The sequence below is a fragment of the Hippoglossus stenolepis genome, chromosome 8 (genome assembly GCF_022539355.2).
Source record: "Hippoglossus stenolepis isolate QCI-W04-F060 chromosome 8, HSTE1.2, whole genome shotgun sequence".
In the NCBI taxonomy this organism is placed as follows: Eukaryota; Metazoa; Chordata; class Actinopteri; order Pleuronectiformes; family Pleuronectidae; genus Hippoglossus; species Hippoglossus stenolepis.
Window position 1 is genome coordinate 13646972 of NC_061490.1, and position 23184 is coordinate 13670155.

Genomic DNA, 23184 nt, shown 5'->3' on the forward strand with positions numbered 1-23184 from the left:
TTGATCCGTTTAAAACGTGCCTTTTAAATCACTTACCCGGAAACACAAAGTTGTCATGGTGGACTCTCAGCGTCAAGAGAGGCGCGAAGTGTTCAATATGACGGACAGCTTCAAATTAAAAATGACTGTGTGACTTTTTCGACCCGCAGTAATTATGTCCGCTTTCGGCTTCCGGAGCATCCACGCAGTGACCGCTCTGCGCATGCGCTCTGTCTGCCTCCATACCATCAGCTGCTGCTCTCCACGCGTGTCTCAAATTTACACTGTTGTTAAGTCTGTTTTCAGGCAGAAGTTGTAGGAATATAAGACGCGTTGTCGACCAACATGGGAGGACAGGCTAAAGGGAAGAAGAAAAACAAACCGAAGAGGAACGAGAACCGTCCCAACAGGGGTGAGTGGCTCTGGTATTTACAGTATACGTAACGTCAATCTCAGAAACCACAGGTTGTCCATATTAGCTTGTTTTGCTGTGATTGGCCTCGGGAAAACAAAAACATAACGTCACCCTCTCACTTCTCTCATCACAACAGATGCAGGAATTGTGGGATTGACGCCTCAGGAGCGGATGAAAGTAAGAATGCACGAAAAAGCCAAGAAGAAGACAGCTGAGAAGTACCCTGTGCAGCAGCTACTGGAGAAGGTAACAGCATCACCTGAAACAGACACGACTCAGATCTGCCGATGTCTTTAACATGCTTTCATGTTCCTTATATCTCATGTGATGATGTGCTTCACAGACAGAGGAATGCATGGACAGCTTGGACTTCGAGATGGCTGGTCTCTTCTGTCAACGAGCCCTGGATGTGGAGGCCACCAACCTCCAAGCTCTAGATATGCTGGGACACATCTGCTCTGAACTAGGAGACACACTTAAAGCTAAGGGAATATCCTTGAAATCGTATTTCCTGTCTTGTTTTGTGCATGTCCCTGATTCAGTCAGTTCACCGCTGGGATGTATCTTTACTGCTTTAATGCGGCGATGGTTGTTGTCACTTCCTTGACTGAGGCTTTAAGCTTTCCTGCGTGCAGTGGAGCTGAGCCCCGATGAAGGCCACAGTAAGTACATGTACCTGGGACAGATCCACACAGGTCAGGAGGCTGTGGACTTCTACACCAAAGGAATACAGGTCCTACTGTCTGCATTGGACAAACAAGCAGAGACAACAGTGAGTACACACACACACACACACACACACACACACACACACACACACACACACACACACACACACACACACACACACACACACACAGCCTTTATGGTTTACATAAAGTTTACAGATGCTATTGTATTATTATCTACCTTCACAAGAGGGTGCTGTTGGACAATTAATGAATATGTATCCATCTGTCTTGAATCATGTATCCATAAACTTCCTCTGGGCCTTATTAGGACTATGAGTTATTAAAAACACATCTTGGTAGTTTGAAGTCAACCCAAAAATTATGAACAGTAAAATATGTAACAAAAGCTGTAATAACAAGCTTTTCTAGATAATTTAAAGCACTGGACTGGATCATTTTGGCTACTTCAAGTTTTTTCTTGTCCAATAGCACAACCTTTTTCTCAATTATGATTCAAGTAAGTATCCACAACATTGTAGCATACAGTGGACATAATAATGTGCCATGTTATAATACTCAAAAAAGAGAAAAAGCATATTGCAGGAATAATGTAAATTGTAAGGTAAAGGAGAAAATATTATGATATGTTGGGATAGTGGCACAATATAGGGGTGTTCTTATAAAATGTTCTCTTAATCATTACATACAATATGCTTTCATTCCTTCACTACATTCCATTGTTTAACTTACATAATAATATGAATTTCACTGGTATCCATATTAACTGTCATCACAGTATTGATGAGAAATGGAATGCGAATCGTTGACATGGTAGCCTCTTCATTAATTTCGCAAAAATGTTTAGAAGAAAGACAATTTTTAGCTTTTATAATTATTTACAGTCTTTTTCTTAAGTCAGCGTACACCCTAACCCTAACCCTTTATTTGGGATAAAATAATGTGAATGTTCAATATCTTTCCATTGATCAGGCTTGAAGGAACATTTTGAACAGTTTCAAACCATATTCCCTCTGCTCTTTCAGCAGGCTCAGGCCGGAGCTACTTCTCGGGAAGCAGATGAGGACTCCGAGCTCCCAACAGCGAAAGATGTTAGCGCAGCCTACTGCTCCATCGCTGAGATTTACCTCACAGACCTCTGGTACGGCTGCAAACAGAGTTACCCTCTTGACACAATTAACCCCTTTCATTGTTGCTGCTTTGTAATATGCGTGTGTGTGTGTGTGTGTGCATGTAGCATGGAAGAGGGAGCTGCAGACAAGTGCAGAGAGTTTGTCGAGAAAGCATTACAGTATCACCAAGACAACCCTGAGGCTCTACAGCTCATGGCCAGTTACCTGTTCAGTACAGAGAAAAACCAGGTCAGTACACACACACACACACACACACACACACACACACACACACTAATGCTCAGAATGAGTTATCACCATATTAAAGCAGGAATCTGCTGAGTTAATTATTCTGAGCAAATTGAATTGTATGCCATTAATCAGCAGATGGACACTTGCATTAACATGCACGTACACAGACAGGTCACGCCAATAGAAATGTTAATTACTGGGCAGATCACTGAGGTCATATAGTCATCTGATGAATAAAAAGAGATGAGGAAGCAGCATCCTCAACTAAATATAGAAAATTGCACAGTATGCAGCATCTGACATTGAAGTTAGCAGAATCTCTTTTGTAATATTTTCTCGTTAAAAAATAAAAATCTGATTGTACTCATTTGTTGTACTTTTCCAGCTGTTATTAATACAGATTCATTCAAGGCAGAACATCTCTGAGAGAAACCTTTCTGCTGAAAAATATGTACCATTTTCTCTCAGAAAGAACTTGCTCTGTGTTTACTCTTGAACTTTTCAGGTCCCCAATGTGTCTTTGAGATGTGTAAAACAGACAATTTCCTTCTGTCTCACAGTTCTCGTATTCTGTAGAAAACGTATGCAATAGCTGCAGGGTAGACATCACTATTTAAATACACAATAACCTTTTCCTGAGCTTTCTTGGAACAGTTCCATACAGGGGGTCAAAATATAGTGAAAACGGTTATCTCTGCATATTATCCAAAGTAACCAGTGCATTGTTTGTGGGAAAAGCAAATCGTCTCTGTCTCAGTCTTTGTGTCGGCATTGTGTCAGCAGTGGATATCTCAAAACTTGGACATTGGCCTGAAAATTGCCCGTGATGCTCTTACATTAACAAAACCTTTCAGATACTGTAGAACTGAAGTGTATTGGGAATACTAGCTGTAATACTCGCTGGAAACTGCAGGGGTCAGGCTGACTCCAAATTCACAAATCCCAGCATCCCACATCCAACAGCCAGAGCCCCTCTAGAAATAGTGAGGTAAATAATTAAGAATAAAAAGAACTAAATTTATATTAAATTAATCCCGAGGTCATTGACATATATAGAGCATTTAAGAGTCAGTCTGTAGCGGTGAAAGTCCGAATTGTGTTTGCCTGTTTGTTTTGTGTATTTGTGACAGTAGTTTGAACATGTTGACATACATGCCTGTAAATTGAATTCCGCAGGAAGGCAGAGAATACCTGTTGAAGAGCGTCGGATTGTGGCTTCCTGCCCAGAAACAGAGTGCAGCTTCCTCCAGCACAGACGAGCGCATGCAGGTGAGTTGGCGCTGTGCTTAGTATTTTTTTTTGTTTCTGACAGCAACCAGGCCTCATAAGATCCCAGGTTTATTTATAAAGCACTTTCAACTAACAGGATTGTCACACTGTGCTTTCCACTGAGCACAAATATAAGGACACCAGTAGAGATGAGAAGTGAGAGATAATAGAATGAGGGATAATAACAAAATAAAAGACGGAACAAACGCTTCATGAATCTGTGTGGCTTTGTGTGTGTGCGCGCGTGCCTGTTTTGTGAAGGTGTGTGAAGAGAAAGCCGATATGAAAGCACAAAGCAACACAAGAGAAAAGGTCTCAAGGATAAAGTAAGCAAACGACTAAAGGGAATTCAACAAAGAGAGAGAAATGGCTGTAATGTCAAAGTTGTGATGGGAAGTGAACTACTCCAAATAAATGTTAGCAGAGTTTACAATCGAGGCCTCTGCAAAATTTATGAGAGTGGTGCAAGATGATAAGATAAAAATCGCGGTTAGGCTGTTTATTTATTAGAGCAGGTTGACTCCTCTGTGATTATCAGCTACATTTTATACAGCAAAATCAGGTCTTAATGAACAGACAAAAAATCTGTGCAATATGATGACGTGCATTGTTACTATGAGGAACTGAATACATATAATAATCACTTTTAATACCTTATTTTTTATTCTATTTATTGCTTGTGTATTTTTATATTTGTGTTTTTATATTAGACTGTGATGTGTCTACTTGTCTGTATATTACTTTCTGTACCACTGGGACACTTCATTTTATTTAACTGTACACTGTTCAAATTTTTTTTATTATCCCAGAGTGAAATCCCTCCGTACGAGTCTCGCATCACCACGGCCAAACTGCTCATCGAGTCTGAGGAATACGAGGTAAAAAATGTTCTCCAAAAGCGCTCTCGCACATTTCTGCCTTTGTCGGTCTGTGTATGTATAACAGCAGGAACGCAGCTTGACGTGTGTGCATGTGTGTGCGTTTGCCTGTTTGTGCACTTTCCTTTTCTAGTGAATAGTACCAAAGGTGGGAAGGCCTTGTCTGGTGTTTATCCCCTCCAGAGTCCAGTGTCAATAATTGAAGAGTGGTATTTACTGAGAGGGGCAGGGGTGAGGGGGCAAGCGGGGGAGGAGAGATGGGGAGAATAAATAGGGGGAAAAAATAGGAATCTTTATTATTCTGATGAATTGCTGCCATGTCTGTCAGTGCCCTTGTCTAGTAAATCACTCATCAGTTCCAGTATTAATGAATTTGGTTTAAGTGGCTCAGTAGCTTCAGTTCAGTGCTTAAAATAAACTCTAATAGTCATTAACGTTAACACTTTAAGCCATTTTCTGTGCTTGCTCACACACACACAAACACACACACACACACGCGCGCACACACGCACGCACACGCGCGCACACACGCGCACGCGCCTGCCAGAGTTGCAGTTATATGTTTGTGTGTGTATGGGAGAGATGGGCTGTCAGGTGTATCAGTAAAATGACAACGTTTCGGTCCACGGTTTCTGACATGTCGTTTGTCTTCATCATCCCGTCGGTGTCATCAAGCCCGAAACACAAACCGCATCCGTTTTCCGAGCACTTCAGAACATGAATATTTTGCTGTGCACACACACCTGCGTGTAAACATCATGGCACAATTTTGGTCATATTTGCTCTCAGCCATCAGCTATTCGAAAGTTTGTGATGGAAATCGAGTTAAAGGGGGGGAAGCAGAGAAGAAGCGAGATATTTTCAAATCCGCCTCCTTCTCCCAAACTGGGACTTTGCAGAATTTGATAGGAACATCCTCTCTTCTCATTTCCTTCCCTCTGCTCCTTTGTCGCACATACACACACTCACTTTTGTGCTCACTATCTTTCCCTGTGGACTATAAATCTATTCACAACCCCGTGTAAAGTTGTGTACTTCCAGTCTGTTGAGTTATTGGTTTGATGGCTACCCTCATAGCTGTGTGTCAGAATACGAAAACTTGTCTGTATATTTTCCCCCTGTTGAAGCTTGTCTTTGGTCTTTCAAACTTAGCCATGGCTTCAAAAGGAGTTTGATTAAATATATTTAAAACGCATATTTCTAGTTAGTTCACTTTAGAATCGTAGGAATAGCAGCACATCAATGACGTTCTTCGCCAAAAGCTCTTCACGTCTCTCTATCGGTTGTAGATTAAATTATTTGTCGGATGAATGCAGTTCGGCTCTTTACAGTCATCCATTATGTGGGTTGAGTTTGAATAGAAGTAAATCAGGAAATTCCAAAATAAATTGTTGAACCACGATTGCCATGGCAACAGAATCAGGATGTATCATATTATCTTGATAGTTATGGGAAAAACCTAACTGTGACTATGTTTGGACAGCAATTTTCCTATATTAACCTGATTTGGGAAAATAATCTGAACAAGGCACTGCCATGTAAACAGCAATTTTCTAATCGCCATAACCCAAATAATGTCATACTAGGAATAAGCAATAATCAAATTTAGGAATGAGGAGTATTCTGGCCTCAGTTGCATTAAGTAGACATGTATACATCTTAATAGAATTATATTTTTCTGATACCTGACATTCTATTAGTTGGGGATTTTTGACAGGCAGACAAAAAATCGAAGAGCAGAAAAATAATCCAAGAACAGACGTTTTACACATGCACTGAAACAACGTGAGGAGAAGAGCTGAAGCTGGAGTGCAGGAAATCTATCTAAGCTCCAAAATAAGTGCAAGGAGAAAAGCTTTTTAAAAGAGAGATTTCTGGTTCATTTTACAGCGCACACAAGAGAGCACAAGAAAAGCTTAACGAGGAAATAATATTTCCTGATGAAGTGGGAATCATTTGGTACTTGAGTTACTTACAGCAGAAGGTCAAGCTCATTGAAACCATCACATCAACTGATGGTAAGAGTTACATGATGCAATTGTCCCATGGTCTTTGTAAGTAGACCGTGGGTTAATGAATTCATGAAAACATCAGTTACGCGGCTGCTGCTCGTTTCTCCAGTCGTCTCTTTCATTAAGATGTGGATCTGTGCCACTTGATTTAGAAGAAGAGGAAATTGCTTATTTTCCCCCCTCTTGTGTATTTTTTTTTTTTTTTGTGGAAAAACACTTGAACATGCCAAATCTGTCCATGATTTCTGTAAATTGAGTCGGAGCACATGAGAGGTTGAAATCAGCCGTGGAACACCTGTGTATGTGTCAGTTTTTAAAGTGTTTCTGAGGCCACTTCTGTAGATTTAAAGCGGCTATTATTATTGACTGGGTAATGGTTGACCACGGATTGACTGCAGTTTAAATCAGAGAACGACTGTTATGGATTTTTGACGGTCGATGCAGATACCTATAGGAGGCAAAAATCTTTGACGGCAGTATATCCACCGATGTTAATTGAAAATTTAGGCTCCAGCTTAAATTTCTTTTTTTTTTTCTTTTTTTTTTAGTTTGTTTGCAAATCAAAATGCTGAATATCCACTGGTTCTATCTCTAAACATGAGAGAGTCTGTTGCTTTTATGTTTTATACCAATTTAAAATGAATATGTTTGGGTTGGTCTTTTAAAAGAAGCAGTTTGAAGTTATGACTGTAGTGAATCTGACTTCATGCTGTGTTGCTTTACTTGTTAATTTATGGTCTCTGCTTTATAGTAACAACTCAGCCGGCAGAGATCAGTCCTCTTACTGTTGGAGACACACACACACACACACACACACACACACACACACACACACACACACACACACACACACACACACACACACACACACACACACACACACACACACACACACACACACTTATATATTACCATCATCATCACTGCCACTAATTGACTTGCCATACAGCAGACAGACCAACACACAGACTCCCCTGACAACCATTAAGGTGTCTGTTTGTTGTACTTATCACAGTGACTGATGGGGAGTTTCTTTCTGTACCGTTGTCACTCGTTTTCTTTCATGCTTTACCATTTTAAATTACAGTTCTTTAAAATTAGCTCACAATGGAACACAGCTTGTACTTTCTAATTCTGCTTGGACATACAGTTACCACTGACATCCCTAGGATTTATTTACCTGTGTGTGTGTGTGTGTGTGTGTGTGTGTGTGTGTGTGTGTGTGTGTGTGTGTGTGTGTGTGTGTGTGTGTGTGTGTGTGTGTGTGTGTGTGTGTGTGTGTGTGGGAGATACGGCTTGCCCTCACTTGTAAAGTGATTTGTCTTTCTCCTGTCTCTGCTGTGTGCTCCGGTAAAATGATTCTGTTAAACAAAATTGCCTGAAGATTACACACAAACACACACACAAACTGCACACACACATACACAGTGGCCATTATAAATGACTTTCTCCCCAGAGTCCTGCTTTTTTTTTCTTTAACAGGTCTGAAATAAAGAGGACAACATGTACGTGGAGTCTTTGGCGTGTGTGTCCTTGCAGTGCATTATTGCTGTTCATGGACTAGTTTTGCATTGTTTATTAAGATGCTTTTTTGAACCCGTCCAATTTTTTCTTCGTAGTTACCCCCTCTCTTCCCCTTATCTTCACAAGAATATTAATCTTGTTGTTGTTTAGAGCGTGAAGCGGCTTAAGAATCTCTGAATCTTTAATCACCCGCCCCTGGGTTGACCAGTGTGCTGTAAGGAGTGCAGTTGGAGAAGATATAATGGTTATCATCGCTCACTTATCCTGTCTCCCAGATATCTCTCGTTGCACTTTTGTTGCTCCAAAACCGCCGTCTCTCTATCAGTTGTTTAACACCCAGACTGATCTTTACTCATATCTATTAAATCTAGAGTTTGGCTTGAATTACTGTGTGTGTGTGTGTGTGTGTGTGTGTGTGTGTGTGTGTGTGTGTGTGTGTGTGTGTGTGTGTGTGTGTGTGTGTGTGTGTGTGTGTGTGTGTGTGTGTGTGTGTGTGTGTGTGTGTCACGTTGCTGTGATGCACTGAAAGTGAAGCAGATAATTCAAACGCTGGGCATGAATCCATTCATCATCAGCTGGGATTAGGTGTTTTTGTTTGTGTATTTTTTAATCAGTCATTAATTAATGAAGGACAATGGGTTTTTCAGCTTATAATTGGTCTAGCAATCAATCACCCGACTTCCTGACACTCACATTTGCACACCCTTAGCGGCATCCTCTCAATTAACCTGGCTCTCCCTCAGTCTTCCCAGACAACACCTCTTTATCGCCACCGGAACCACACAGGCTTAATGAAAGGAGAACTCCAAAGAGCGGGAGGGGAAAAACTCGGAAGCTCTCCAGCTAATAAGACCGCCTTAACAAGAAACAAGTACTGCTTGTTGTGCTCACTGTTGTGTGTAGCTTTGTTACAGTGTGAAACTGTGGTAGTGAGTGAGTGCGTGCGTGCATGCGCAGGCGTGTGCATGTCTTTTATTCTTGCCCTTCACCACGGGTGATTGGCTAACAGTCGCCTCCTACCTGAAGTTGACAAAAATCAATATATCATCACCTGGGGCCTCATATACACACATACACACACGCGCACACACGGCACAACCACAGAATCCGCAAGGGGGGGAGGCAGAGCAAAACAAACACACAGCCTACTTTAATCAGGGTCTGTTTTCTGTAATAGAAACTTCCCACAGAAACTGACCCAGACTGTGACGCACTATAGCAAAGGTCACCGAACATTAAACTCCTTTGAGACCGCCAACTCTCTCTCCAGGACACTATGGAGAGGAAATCTGAGGAAAACGTTTGAGGCGGGGGAATAGAAATGGTGGCTCAAAGCTGATCTTTAGATTTATCATGCACCTTTTGGCGCGTTGTGGGTACTAAGAGTATATTGATATATTAATGTCGGTAAATGGATTAAAAGGGCCATTGAACCTAGCAGCCAAAGTGACTATTGACTGTGCGATAAGCACTGGTGAGTGTGTCTATCGGTGGCCATGTCTGTTGTCTTGTTGATATCGACAATGTTGTGTCCACGGCACTCGCCTCATGGACACTTATCAGACCTTCTGATCACTGTGATTGATCGAGGTGCCTGGGAGATGCACAACACCCACGTGTTTGTCCTGTTGTGTTTGTCTCTTCTCTGCCACAGCCACAGCCCACAGACAGACAGGGCACTATATGTCTGCACTGATGAATGTTATAAACTAAACGATAATAATAACCTTTTCCCCTATTTTTTTCCCTTTTTCTCTTTATTTCTAAAATCCATCCCACTCCCCTCTTTCTCTGCATTAGATGGCCGTAGACGTGTTGGAGGGTCTTCTGGAGGAGGACGATGAGGTCGTCCAGGTAAGCAATGAAATGGTGTCCCTGCTGTTTTTGTCCAGTTAAAAATGGTGGTCAACTTGGTTTTCCTATTTTTCTGTGCAAAATGCAGGAAAGTTTATCCGGTGCAAAATGAAAATATGGCAGAGATGCAAGATTTTTAGTATTTTACAATGGGGTTTTGTATTTCCAGCAGCCCGTCTCTAGCCTGGTTCCAGACCTCTGAATCCCCCGCATCTTCAATTTGTTCAGCAATTCCAATTTGTCTGTTGTCCTACTCATTGACATCTGGTTACAGAAACAAACCACCAGCCGCAGCCTTGTAGGCGGGATTAAGAGTCGGAACTTCTCACATGTGTGGCGGCTTCTATAGCAACAGCTAAATCCTGTGTGGATAAATGAACAACACAACATATCATTTTACAGAATTATTTAATCTGCATATTTCTTCAATCATCTTTTTAAAAAACAGCTCCTGTGAAGTGAAGTGCAACTGCATCTTTATCAGTTCCTTAACTGTATGGTGAAGGCAAGAGAAAACAAAATACCCTTTTCTTTTCGAGAAGAAATCGATAAACATGAAACAATTTCAGTCGTTAATGAATGAAAAACAACTGAAAAAAGGCAATATAGTCTTACCAGTGCATTGCCTGTTTAAAATGTGTCTGATGGTTCAGGCTAATTGTTTAACCTGCACTAATCCAGCTCGCAGCTTTCTTGAGGGCATCATCCAAACAAACATAAATTATCCATTACAGAAACATCCCACATTTACGGACGTATGGACCCCCCCCCGGAGGCGTGTAGAAGAAAACCTCCATGTATAAACGCATAGGCTTTTATACTGCAGCCTCAGATCCAAGCTCTCAAATCACTTAAATACAATGTAACACAATGAAATCAATTAAATGTCCAATGTGCAACACAGTATAGCATAAATTCAAATTATCATAAAGTCAAGACTTGATTTGTGAGTACAAAGCTTAATAAATACATATATTTGTATATATACAACATGCTTTTTCTGGGGTATCTCTGTATCATAGGACAATAGACACAACCTAAAGCTTATGTAGATTGAAAAATATTTTATAATAATAATAGAATAATAATCATATGGAAGGTGGATGAAAGTATTAAGGAATACTAAGGCCTCAGTATGTAGGTAAGTATATGGCAGGATAATGAATTTATCATGATGTCATCAAGAATGAAATTACATCATATTGTGTAGTAATATATTAATTAATATTCTTAATAACCAATAAGATTAGAGACACAGCTTTAGACAAGTGCTCATCCAAAAAACTTCGCAGTTGACACTGCTATTCTGCGGAATAGCAGTGATACGCTCTTCCTCACCAATACGCTCGGCGAGTTTGAGGTCGATCGGATTAGCAGATGTCGAAAAAATCGAACTAAAGGCAGATTCCTTCCTTCAATTGCATTTGATTTTCAGGCTGGTCCGTCCGGTTTCATTAACCCCTCCGGGGATGTGTGATAGTCGTCATTGCACAAGATTACGTTATCTCTTTTTATGTGTCTCTTTGCAGCCAGTCTTATTCTTATTATTCTTATTCTTATTATTGTTATTATTATGATGATGCAGGAGCCTCTGCTGGATCCGAAAAGGACATCATCCCAATGGGAAAGAGACAGTTTCAGCTTGTGCACATAGTTGCTTCTGCTGAGCCAGTGATCGTGTGTGTGTGTGTGTGTGTAAAAAGAAGTATCTACACACTCACACTCTTGCAGTGCTTGTGTGCTCACACACAGAGTACGACTGAGAACTTAAATGCTTATTAGACAGTGGCGTAAATGGCAGTATTTTCTGTGCTTTAGTCTGAGCTATGTGCTGTCAGTGTGCCTCCAAATCCTCCCTGTCAGTAACAGAAGAAGTGAAGGTGTGCCACTGAGTGTCAGATAAAAGAAAACGGTGGTGTCTCTCTCCCTCACTCCCCCTTGGCTCCGGCACACACACACACACACACACATATACACACCACCCCCCCCAGCTGACAGATTGAGAGCAGTCATCGGGGGGCTGAACTTTTAAACTCGCTCCAGAGACGCACAGCTGTGACACTCGATTTGAGCGGGCCCAGAGCCAATCACATGTGCATACACTCACCGCTTCTAATGGTCAGAAAGTGATTTGTCAGATCCCATCACAGTTTTGGAGGTAGAGTCACATTTGTGATGTCAGACACGTATGACAGACACATTCAACTAGTCTCTCTTCATCTCTCCTCCCCTCTTCCTCTCTCTCTCTCTCTCTCTTTCATTTTCTCTCCTAAATGCAGAAGATAAGTTGTTAGCTCTCGCCTCCGTCTTCTTACTCTTGCATATCACAAAATTGGAGCCTTGCTTGTGTAAGTCTGCACTAACAACATAGCAGGTTCCTTGCAAATCTTGTTTCAAAGTTATTCCATTGCTTCATGATGCTTTTGTTCTTCCTTCAGCGGCACCATATGGGAACTAAGATGTGCCTCCGCTTTGAAATGACTACAGTTGTAGCGTTTTGATTGACAGACGCAGCATTCATTTTATTATGTGTTCGCCTGTCTGGGGTTGTGGTCGGGTAGAGTGGATCCTCTGAAGTTCTTAATTAGCAAACTTTCTCATGTTTTAATTTTCAGTGCAGATACATAAACCATCTTTACCACATACACAAATATTCCACAGTGGACCATCTGTAAAGAATTTTTCCAGCCCTGTTCTCGCTGTTTTGGAAGATACACAGCGGCTCTCCCTTGTGAGGAAGTTCAAATTTGGAATTTAATCGACCTAAATTCGATTCTTTCTCTTTGGAATACACATATGAATAGTCCCCCAGGTCCTGCATTCACAGAAAATATTTTGGTGATAAAAAAATGTCATATGGGGGTTGTGAAACATTTCTACATTCCTCCAGTGCTGGCTCTGATAAGTGTGGCTGCAGGGGGTAGCCTCCCACTCAGCATGCGGAGCAGCAAATCTGAATTCAGCGGGGCATGCCTTGATGTGTTTGTTAGCTAAATGGTTGATTTGGCAAAGGTGCGGGTCCCTTCTGCCTCTGCCCTCAATGAATAATGAATAAAGCGAATATTTGTATCTGGGTGCTTGAAGAACAGTGGGAGGCTGAACTCTGGCCTCAGATGAGAGGCACGCACACACCTCCAAGTTCATTGGGAGTTGACTGTGATTGTGTAAAGAGGTGGAAAAGCACGCATTGCACAGTGGATGTGATTATGTTGAAGGGAAATTATGTGATAATGGAAAAGAAAGAGGAAAAAGTTGATTGTGTTTTAACATATAAACTTCCAGTTAAAAAGATTATACCTCCCCCGCAGTTTGAACTCTGTGGAGCAACAGGATTACTTCAAAATTGTGTTTTCATGTTTTCGAGCATAGATGTCAAGTGAACAGGCCCTTAACACCTTACTCTTTATGGTGCTCTCATGAATTAAGTGACGCTCACATATCTGTGGTTGTTTGTTTGCAACAGAAGGACCTAAATCATTACCAAATATATGCCAACACATTGCGCTAAGCTCTGTGACACATTTTTTGAACCCACGTCATGCCCGAAGAAAATCCTTCATCAGAAGCTTGACTCAGTAAATGAATATTGCACAGGTCTGAGTGTGCAGATGTTTTTCCTCATTAAAGGGAAACTGTAGCTGAAAAAAGGTGATATTCATAAAAAGGAAACCTGAGTAAACCACATAACTACAATGTAAAGTTAAGCCACAACAAGTGTTTTCTATTTATTTTGTCCAGTGTTCTTTGATTTTGTCAAAGTGTGATGGACATGTCAAATGTCATTAAACATTAGTCGCTTTGACTACCTGTTAATACACTTTTAACCAACAATTAGTTTTAAATTACTGTTTGTAATTAAAAATTTTGTTTTGCAAGATATGGCACTAGGAAATAAAATGCAGTTTTTCGAGAGAACTGGTTCCGAGTCGGTGGGCGTTTAAGATTAATTTGTTCAAAGTCACGTGTAGAAAATAGGAATTAACAGTAAGATGAAGAAACTCTAAAAACTTTACTCCTGTAATTTAATAGCAAGCCAATATCCACAACACAGCTTTTCAGTCTGAAATATGATTTGGAGGATATTTGCCTGAGGAAATTTATTTTTCATTTTCTTATATTATGTTTTTGTTTATATTTCAGTAGAGTAATGTTAATGTTATCTTTTTTGCCACAGAGAGATAAAAACAATATTGTAGTTACAGATGTTGTGATAGTCAAGTCACAGATTTGAATTCACTGTGAAGCTGCAGTAAGGGCACATTGTGTTTTTATTATCATGCAGCATGTGCAAATGTGTGTGTGTGTGTGTGTGTGTGTGTGTGAGAGATTCCATGTCCTATGTGTGAAACCTGTTTGTCAGAGGAGGAAGTGGGATTTCATGCAGACATGCTCTGTGCGGGTTACAGATCTATTCTCTTGTCAGTGTTCACTTACTGCAACAAAGAACACTTTCTCTGTCTCATCACGCCTCCTGCCCCCACCCACCCATCTCTCTTTCTCTGGTCCTCCCAGGTGTGGTATCTCTCCGGCTGGGTGTGTTACCTCCAGCTGGAAAAATCAAAGGAGCAGCAAGAAAGAGAGGGAAGGGAAGTGACGGAGGAGGAGACGGAGGAGCGGACGGCGCTGAAGGAGGCTGCCAGATCGTACCTGACCAACGCAAAGAAGGTAAAAACTCAAACAAAGTTCAAAAATATATATATAAACCTGCGTCTGCCCCAAAATTTTTTCTAAATCCGTTTAGTACTTTTTTGTGTAATCCTACCTAAATACAAAGAAACCAACCAATCAAAACAAAAACATAACCTCCTTGGTGATAATAGTCATTAGTTATAAGATACTCCAAAACTAGCTCCACCTCAACATAAGGATGCTGCTTAAATATGAACGCACAGGTAATTATCTAATGTTACAAAATGTCAACACTCATCTCTCAGCATCAAATACTTCAATTTTTGTTACATAGCTACATTTTCCCAATAATATGTTAATATGTAATAGTAAAAGTTATTATGCAGAACTTTTACTTTCAAAAGAGTACTTTTAAAGCTGTGCACTGTGCATGGCTACTGGGTACATTTTATTACATCCAGTCATGTAGATAAGACCAGAGAAGGAGTTTAAGTAGTACTGTGTACATGAGAGGATCCTTACTAAGCTTTATTGATGCTACAGAAATCTCTTTTTGTGTGGTCTCAAAGAGGTTTAAATATTCCCTTCTGTCTCACACACACACACACACACACACACACACACACACACACACACACACACACACACACACACACACACACACAGAGGGGCTGATGTGTCTCATTCATTCTGTCATGCTGTCAGGGAGTAATGCTTCTATGGAGCAGTGATTCATGTTAGTCTAAAATCCAATAGGCTTGTAAATCAGACAGCACAGACTGAAGGATGGCAGGCCCCACCCTCTCCTCCCCCCCACCCCTCCTCACCCGACTCCCAACCCTGCCTCCGCCTCCCCCCTGCCACGTCGTGTTCCTCCACAGATGAGTAGGGGCAGCAGAGTGGCAATATATTGATGTCTGTCTCTCTGCCCAGCAGCGTAGTGACAGGCATGTCTAACCAGCATCCACTGAGGATGTCCGCAGCAGAGACAACAGCGAGGTGGGCTTTGAGCTGCAGAAAGGGAGAATGGAAACCCTGGGGATGGAAATAAGAGCACAGTGTATGCATATATTTGAGCTGCCAGCTCTGTGGTGAGAGTTAATACAGAAAGGGTGAGAAATGGAATTGACAAATGGTGAAAATTAAGTACTTAGCCACTTTTGCATTGCGAGGGACTGGTAAGAGAATTGGGTGAGTTGTCAGAGCGTGAAAAGTAAACAGAGTAAGCAGAGTTTCTTTGTATGGTGAGTGAAGCAAAGAATAATGTGAAAGGTAAATGCACAGAGTCCTTGAAAAGGTGAGGGGGAGTGGAAGGAAAAAAAGAACCCCTCTTGAGGTGCACTTATTTTTTCTGGCTCTTTTTGCTCATATGTCTGTGCATCTGTGCACTTTGTAGAAGACATTCTCCCATGTTTATATCAGAGCTTTGTTTCTGAGCGTCACTATGACTGTTAATTATTAATGACGAGTCAGTCTGCTAGTTAAAATGGGCTCCAACATGGAAATGAGGCCTCAAAGCCCAACGGCTTGTTTTGGCACTAGTCCACTTCTCTGCATACTTTATGACTTTGCTAAGTTTATGCGTGTGTGTGGATGCACATATTTAATATTGGTTGTGTGCCAACTTGCATATCTAATTATTAATATTAAGAAATGTCCCAATTATTCAGCACTTCTCTGATCAGTACATGTGCAGGCATACATACACACACACACACACACACAAGATGTATCCAGCTGAGATGCACTGAAAAGAATGATGGCAAGAATGGATGAGTCGAGAGGACAAGAAAGAAGTGTAGGAGAGGCGGGTGAGCAGGAGTGGGGAGAAAAGAGAGGAGGCACAGAAGGGAACAGATTTGATGTGTGTGTGGTGTGGTGTGGTGGGGTGGGGTGCAGGGGTGTAGCTGGTGAATAGCAGCAAGGGTAAAATCAATAGTAAACCGGACGTGAAATGGAATTTGAGACTCTGCCAGATAGGGTGCGATTGAGGAAGGATCTGCAGTGTATGCACAGAGGACAATGGTATATACGTGCATGAGCCTGCAAGTGTGAGTGTGCCCAGAGGGAGCCAGGACAAATGGAGGTCAAAAGCTTTACTATTTGATGTGGCTGAAGGTATCTCATGAGCACAGATTGTGGGTTGGACCGGTCTGAGGTGTGCTCGTCATGTAATTTTAATGCCGTCCCCTTCCCGAGGATGTGCCTGGAGGACTGAGGTGGTAAGTTATGTGCATGTATGTGAGCCTTTGACTTCGAGCGACATGCAGTGTTCACCCTCAAGAAGGTCTTAAGTCAGCCAATATCACACGTTACCAGTGAAGAAGTGTGTTTGTATGACACACATGAAATAAGTCATATAATCATTGTTCTCACTGATAGGGCTGTAGTCACCCAAAGTAAAATCCTTGTTGAAATTGTAACCAATCGTTTGATCGCAGGGAGGAATAATGGCCGCAGTTGCATAGTGTCCTCTACCTGTTCGCTTTATTATTATTATAAATGAACTTAAAAAGCTTGGGGTTTTTTTTCAGCATATTAAACCATTTTAACTTAATTAGTTGAGGAAAAATTTAAGTACTCCAGTTGTGATATTTTCACACTTGAAGCCTCAAGCGTTAAACACAAAGTTGATGGATAATCGTCACACTGACTAGTCACTTTATCGTCTTTAGATGATTTGTCTTGTTGGTTGTTGAGCTGTGAACCTACATTAGTTTTCACAGGATGTATCTCCCTCCTGCAGCCAAAAACAATGGATCAAACCTCCAAGGAGTTTCTCCTTGTGAAATGAACACTGTGATTGTCCGACCTATGACAGATGACAGCATATCGACCAACCTTGAGCTTGAATTAATTGTAATGGATTTAAAAAGCTAGTATTTGCAGCACATTAAACGGGTTCAATTCAAGAAAAGATATTTGCCAGCTCTGATATTTTCACACTCTAAGCCTTAAGCAATAAACACAGTGAGTCATAACACTGTTGGTTGTTGATCTGTGAACCTCCATTAGTTTTCACAGGATGTCTCTCCCTCCTGTTGCCGAAAACAATAGATTAATCCACTTTTGATTAAAGCGCCATTGTCCTTATTAAAACAACAGCGGCGGTTGTCCGACCAATGACAATTTGGTCGGATAAGAGAATATCAAACTGATTGGCCAGTCGAACAGGTTCAGTCCCACTTACTAATCAAAACTATGTAATTCTGTTTGGTCCCAAAAAAGGGATGGAAAGAGCAGGTTTCAGAAAACAAGAGAGAAGTTGAGAGATGAGAAGAAGGGAAGATTTATTCTGCCATAATAGATGGGTGTGAGAGTGCGAGTATAACTTGTGAAAGTATGAGGAAGTGTCCATCTCCTTGACAGGCAGGTCATTTGGGGAGAGTGTGCGAGCGAGAGAGTGCATGAGGGGAGAACGGTCAGGAGACAAGCAGGGGGAATGAAAGCATCGGGACAGGGAATGAAAGAAGAGGTAAAAAGAAATGGGAAGTTGAGCGTAGATGTCGAACAGAAGGTGAACAATGATGGAATGATTAGTCTCTCACCACATAATCAGCCTCTTTTTCTTCTGCTATGTGAATTATATATAAAGGTTTCTAACAAGAGAGAGAAAAAATTTCTCGATGAAGTCTACATGAGTGCTTATTATTACACCTTTGCCCATTCCATACTGGAAAGAAGACACAGATAATCTATACTGAGCTAAGTCATAAATGCATCCAGAGAATTAAAGTACATATGTGAGGGAAAAAAAACACCTTTCAAAGGTCAGCACTTATTTTTGGTATTGTAGTAAATGTATACTTTTCTTGCTGTCATTTCTCCTTTAAACCAAACTAGAAGCCCATGGCAGGCTGCAGCACGTCAGAGTTAGACCTCATTCAGAGCCAGATGTTCTTTCTCTACTCTGCATTGTCCACGTGAAGGGAACATAATTCTCTTATGTATTAAATTACATTGACCTGCTCAATACGTTTACCTCGAATTGGAGACATTTGTGTTGTAATATTGAAGTCAAACCTGCCAACTCTTTTCTGCACACATTTCCTCATCTGCCATGTTAATACACGCCACATCATGGCATTTGAGCCGCTCTCAGACGTCCACTAAACTCCACTCACTTGTTGGTGTTGATGACATTTCAAACACGCCACAGACACACAACCTGAATTATACAAATATACCAGGATGAGCTGTAAACACTGTGGTTTCCGCAGAAGTATTTGTACTTCATGTCCTGCCTCCTGCTCTACCCAGCTGTCACTCCTCACCTGAATGTCCTGGAAATGTTGCTGTGATGTGTATAAACCAGACAATCTAATGCTGAGGTCTTCATAAATGAAAGGATGCATGTTTTTCGGACATTTTCCGCAGTACGAAAACAGCTTACAGGTCTGGAAACCTGGACTTCTCACAAGAACTGCAAGATGTTTCCTTTTTTAGGAATTAGTTCAGCAAAGACATTGAATTCAATGATATGCTGAGCAAACAGAGAGATACATCCATTAGACCAACTGTGGCTCACTTGCAGTGACAGCTTGTCCACCATGAGAAATGGTATAAATTTAAGATGAGAAAGTTTATAAAGTTTACCATGTGGGCCATTTTGGTTTGTTCTGTGAGCATCCTAAAAGTTTCTGATTAATATAAAGCTCATCTGAGGCCATTAGGAATGCCATTAGTTTGCAGGTTTTATTTAAATTATTGGACAACGTTACATTTTGATGTTGTGATTCTGTGAGAGGAAACTTCACCAGAAAACTGTACTGCCTGTACAACCTGTAGACATTGAGATATATCACTGAATAAGTGAAAAGTTTGACCTGATGGTGGCATTAGAGAGTCACCCAAATCAATGGAATGTATCCTCTGGGGACTTTAAATGTTTGCACCCAATTTCATGCCAAATCATCCAAGATTTGTCAAGATGTCAAACCCTCCCGACTTTTACTCTTCCACCAAAATGAGTTTGACTTTTGTGCAATCAAAGTCAGTAGTATTTCACCTCAGGGGAATATGAATGTCTGCACCATATTCCATGTCAGTCCTGTCAATAAATGTTAAGGCTGGAATAAATTGCTGAAAATAAATAGTGAGTGGACAATGAGAACAGACGTGTCCATGCACCCCTGTGTGTGTGTGTTTGTGTGTGAGTGTGAGTGAGTTCTTATGGCGATGGTCAAGTGTGCTTTGGGCCGTGACTCAGGCCTTGAAAGTAGAGCAAAGTGGACCATGAAAAAGTTATACGATTACACACTCGCACACTCTCACAGCACGCGCTCTCCCTCCCTGTCTCGGCAGCTCTCTGGGCCGTGAAAGTGAGAAGAGAAAACATTGGCTGTTGTAAATGAGAAATGCTTGTGTCTTATGCGACGGCGGTGCTGATGTCAGCAGCGCTCGACACGGAATGTGTAAAGAATAGCTCCTGTTTGTTTAGTTAGCTAAAAGCATAGCCGTGAATAATCACGTCCTATCGAGCGGAAACGCTATAGTATTGATTTGTAGTAAATATCACCACCTACTGTATTCACACAGTTTCCAATTAGCGTTCTGTATAGTAGACGTTCAGTGTTTTCACACGTTCACCTACATCATTTCTATTTATAAAAAGACACCTCGTACCCAACGCTTTAATGCGCAATTATTCTGGGTATTGAGTCGGGCATATTGTTATTGCAGCTTGTATTCTGAGTGTTTGTCCTGGATAAACATCTCCAGGCATTTCAGAGTGACACTGGCAGCATTAATAATCTGCGTGTGTTTTTTCTGTGTGTGTGTGTGGTGCTCTGAGGAGGCTGAGAGGGTCAGCTCTCTCCAGTATCAGGCCCTGTCCCTGGACATGGGTCGCGCTCCAGCTCCCTAGAGCTCCAACCTGCCGAGACTGCAACCACTTAAAACATATACACACACGTACACACACACACACACACACACTCTTACACTCCAAATGAGTTCCCATGGGACTACGTGTCTCCTGTCAGGACCTGCTGTTGCTTAGAGACTGGTCCCGGGGCAAAGCAGTCACACACACTCTTCCTCACTCTCCTGGCCTCGTTACACTTTTAGTAAGAATGATGATGGCACTCTGCTTCTTATTGTCCCTAAGCTCAAGTAAACGTGTGTTTGTGTGAGTGCGTGTGTGTTTTTAACCACATTTTGGTCGACTAAACAGAATATTTTTCCTAGATCATATAAACCATTCCCCACTTGCCCTCTTTTTTCTGTCTAGTTTGGCTTCTAGAAATAAAAGCAAAAAATCTAAATCGCCATATCAGTTCCACTCAGTATATGCGCACACAGAACACGTTGTGCTCGCTGTCCTTAATGCTAGCACCAGTAGTTTTATCACCAGCTCCACTTTGAGTTCAGTAATTATACACAAGCGGAGTATTTTACTGAGATAAGTCTGCTGGCTTCTTTGAGGACGGGATGTTTTTATCTCGCATTTTCACGCCTTTTTCACTGAGATAACAAACATGTGCACATATCCATATGTGCTCCAAGATACACTCAGCGTGTGTCCGCATTGCATGTTGCAACAGCACGAGGACGACAAATGGCCTTTTCTTTTGTCTCCTATGCACATGAATGGTGTTTCAAATGTGCTGATTTGCCAAATGAAAGACAAAAACTGTTTACCAGCGTTTTGCACGCCATGAGTGCCTCGCTGACAGAAAGCAGCTGCTGTTGGATATTTCAGGCGGCCTAACCAGCACTTAGAGACTTAAAACCTCTGCTCACTTCCCTCAACTCCATCCTCCCGCTTATTGATGCTGTAGTGATGCAACAGAAGAGCTTCTCTTAAGAGTCTTTCCCTCACGTTATCTAATTTCTTGTATTTATCCACTTTACTCTCTCAACATTTCTGCTGCTGAGCCCACTTTCTACCGATTGCTCACTAGAATACTTTTTTTATTTTGATTTCCCTCTCTCGCAGCTGTACAGTAAGCTGCGATGTGATGACCAGCCGATTTTGGAGCATGTGGAGAAGCTGCTCGGCGAGCTGGGAGGAGAGATTGAGGGAGAGGAGGAAGACCCAGCGCTTGATGAAGACTATGAACCCTGTAGTGATGAAGAGGGGGACAACGCAGATGCAGCAATGGAACACTGACCACACCCCTGTTGTTTGTACCCTTTGAATTCACTTCTCACCATCATCCTTCTAGTTTCAGTGTTACCCTGTGTTCCCTAAAGTGCCTTTTTACCGGTTATCCTTTGTCACCCATTTATCAGTGATGAAATCTGATGATGAAATGAGATGCACAAAATAAACCGAGTGATATTAAAAGCTTCAGTGTACTCAATCTCTTTGAGGTCAGTTGTTTTAATGTTTTTGGTGAAGTAAGTGCCCGCCTGAGTAATGCTTCCCTTAATCACGTTGACAGAATCATGTTGATAAAAGAAATTAGTTTTTGAGCTTTACGTCTCACCAGCGGCAAGAGCAAAACAATTTTAAACGCTTTTACTTTCATACACACCCACGCATGGTTTCTATAAGCAAAGGTACAAAACACACATATACGGACAAAAAAAAGCACAAGGCAGCACATTAATTACTCGAGCTCTTCCTCATTTCAGCAGCAGCAGTGTTTCCCTCTCAGGCTGCAGCAAAGTGAGATTTCTCATTGGGTTGTAAGCACTGTTGTCTACCAACAAACAGTTAATGCTTTATGTGTAAAAGCCTTTCTACTTCAACTTTATGTGGAGTGCTTGAAATTTGATGCCTTTCAGTTTATTCTCCTGCTTTGGATTTTTGTTTTTTTCTCTCCCCTTTTGTGAACTCATTGGATTCAGCAAGACCCGACACAATAGAGAGAATTTGACATCAACTTCTGCAGCAGAGGTTTTTTCTCTCCGCTGTTCAAAGTGTTTGAAAAAGGAGAAACATTTGGCAACTGAGCTTTTTTTCTTTTTTTTAAATTTAGTTTTCACATCGCAGCTTTTTAAAATTCTCCGACAGGGTTATGTGGTTTAATGCATTGGCGGAATAATGGGCCGATGCTTTTCCCTTCCTTTCATATTTGTTACACTTTAGTGAAGAGGCAGAGTTCGTACATCTGAGTGGAAGACAGATACACAAACCGCTGCACACTGAGGACAAAGATAATAACATATCTACATATTTTTGTAATCAGGAAAATGAATCTACATATAAGACCGCACAAAAATGTACAGTTTCAGCCCAGAGATGTCCGACTGAAAACTTTTGCGAGTATTGGATACTTCTTTCCACATTACAGCCCCTTTTATCCCCAAATCTCACACATACAGGCCATTGCAAAAACTGGGACTAACGCAACACACCACGGACATCCAGTGTCGTGCAGCCTCTCTGTGGAATCTCATCAAAGTTAAACAGGAACGTTATCTGAGATCCTGCCCCTGATAGTGACCCAGCTGCGAGTTGTGAGGCATTTTCTCCCCAGATGCCTTCAGCTGTAACACACATCCGCTGCAGACGCAGCACAAACGCAGTACACCACAGATATTCACGGTGGTGCAGCCTCTCTGGAGAATTTCACAACAGGTAAATGGGAACTTTATCTGAGATGCTGCTCCTGATAGTGA

General features: G+C 41.5%; 1 protein-coding gene across 2 annotated transcripts; it reads left to right on the forward strand.

Moving 5' to 3' along the window:
- Positions 1 to 178: 178 nt before the first annotated feature.
- Positions 179 to 21920, forward strand: si:dkey-12j5.1 (probable assembly chaperone of rpl4). Of its 2 annotated transcripts, none has more exons than XM_035163206.2 (11): positions 179 to 391; positions 531 to 640; positions 738 to 884; positions 1014 to 1166; positions 2112 to 2224; positions 2321 to 2444; positions 3624 to 3716; positions 4526 to 4594; positions 9931 to 9984; positions 14497 to 14649; positions 21554 to 21920. In XM_035163206.2, the coding sequence occupies exons 1-11, from the start codon at positions 325 to 327 to the stop codon at positions 21725 to 21727; spliced, it is 1257 nt and encodes a 418-aa protein (XP_035019097.1). In that variant the 5' UTR covers positions 179 to 324; the 3' UTR covers positions 21728 to 21920. The 2 variants fall into 2 exon arrangements, with proteins under 2 accessions (XP_035019097.1, XP_035019096.1); XM_035163205.2 differs by having other exon boundaries at positions 180 to 391; positions 2109 to 2224.
- The last annotated feature ends 1264 nt before the right edge of the window (positions 21921 to 23184 follow it).

Coding starts and splice junctions, on each gene's coding strand:
- si:dkey-12j5.1 (XM_035163205.2), top strand. CDS start 325: ATGGGAGGACAGGCTAAAGGGAAGAAGAAAAACAAACCGAAGAGGAAC. Junction 9,985..14,496: donor AGGACGATGAGGTCGTCCAG/GTAAGCAATGAA, acceptor TGGTCCTCCCAG/GTGTGGTATCTCTCCGGCTG. Junction 14,650..21,553: donor ACCTGACCAACGCAAAGAAG/GTAAAAACTCAA, acceptor CCTCTCTCGCAG/CTGTACAGTAAGCTGCGATG.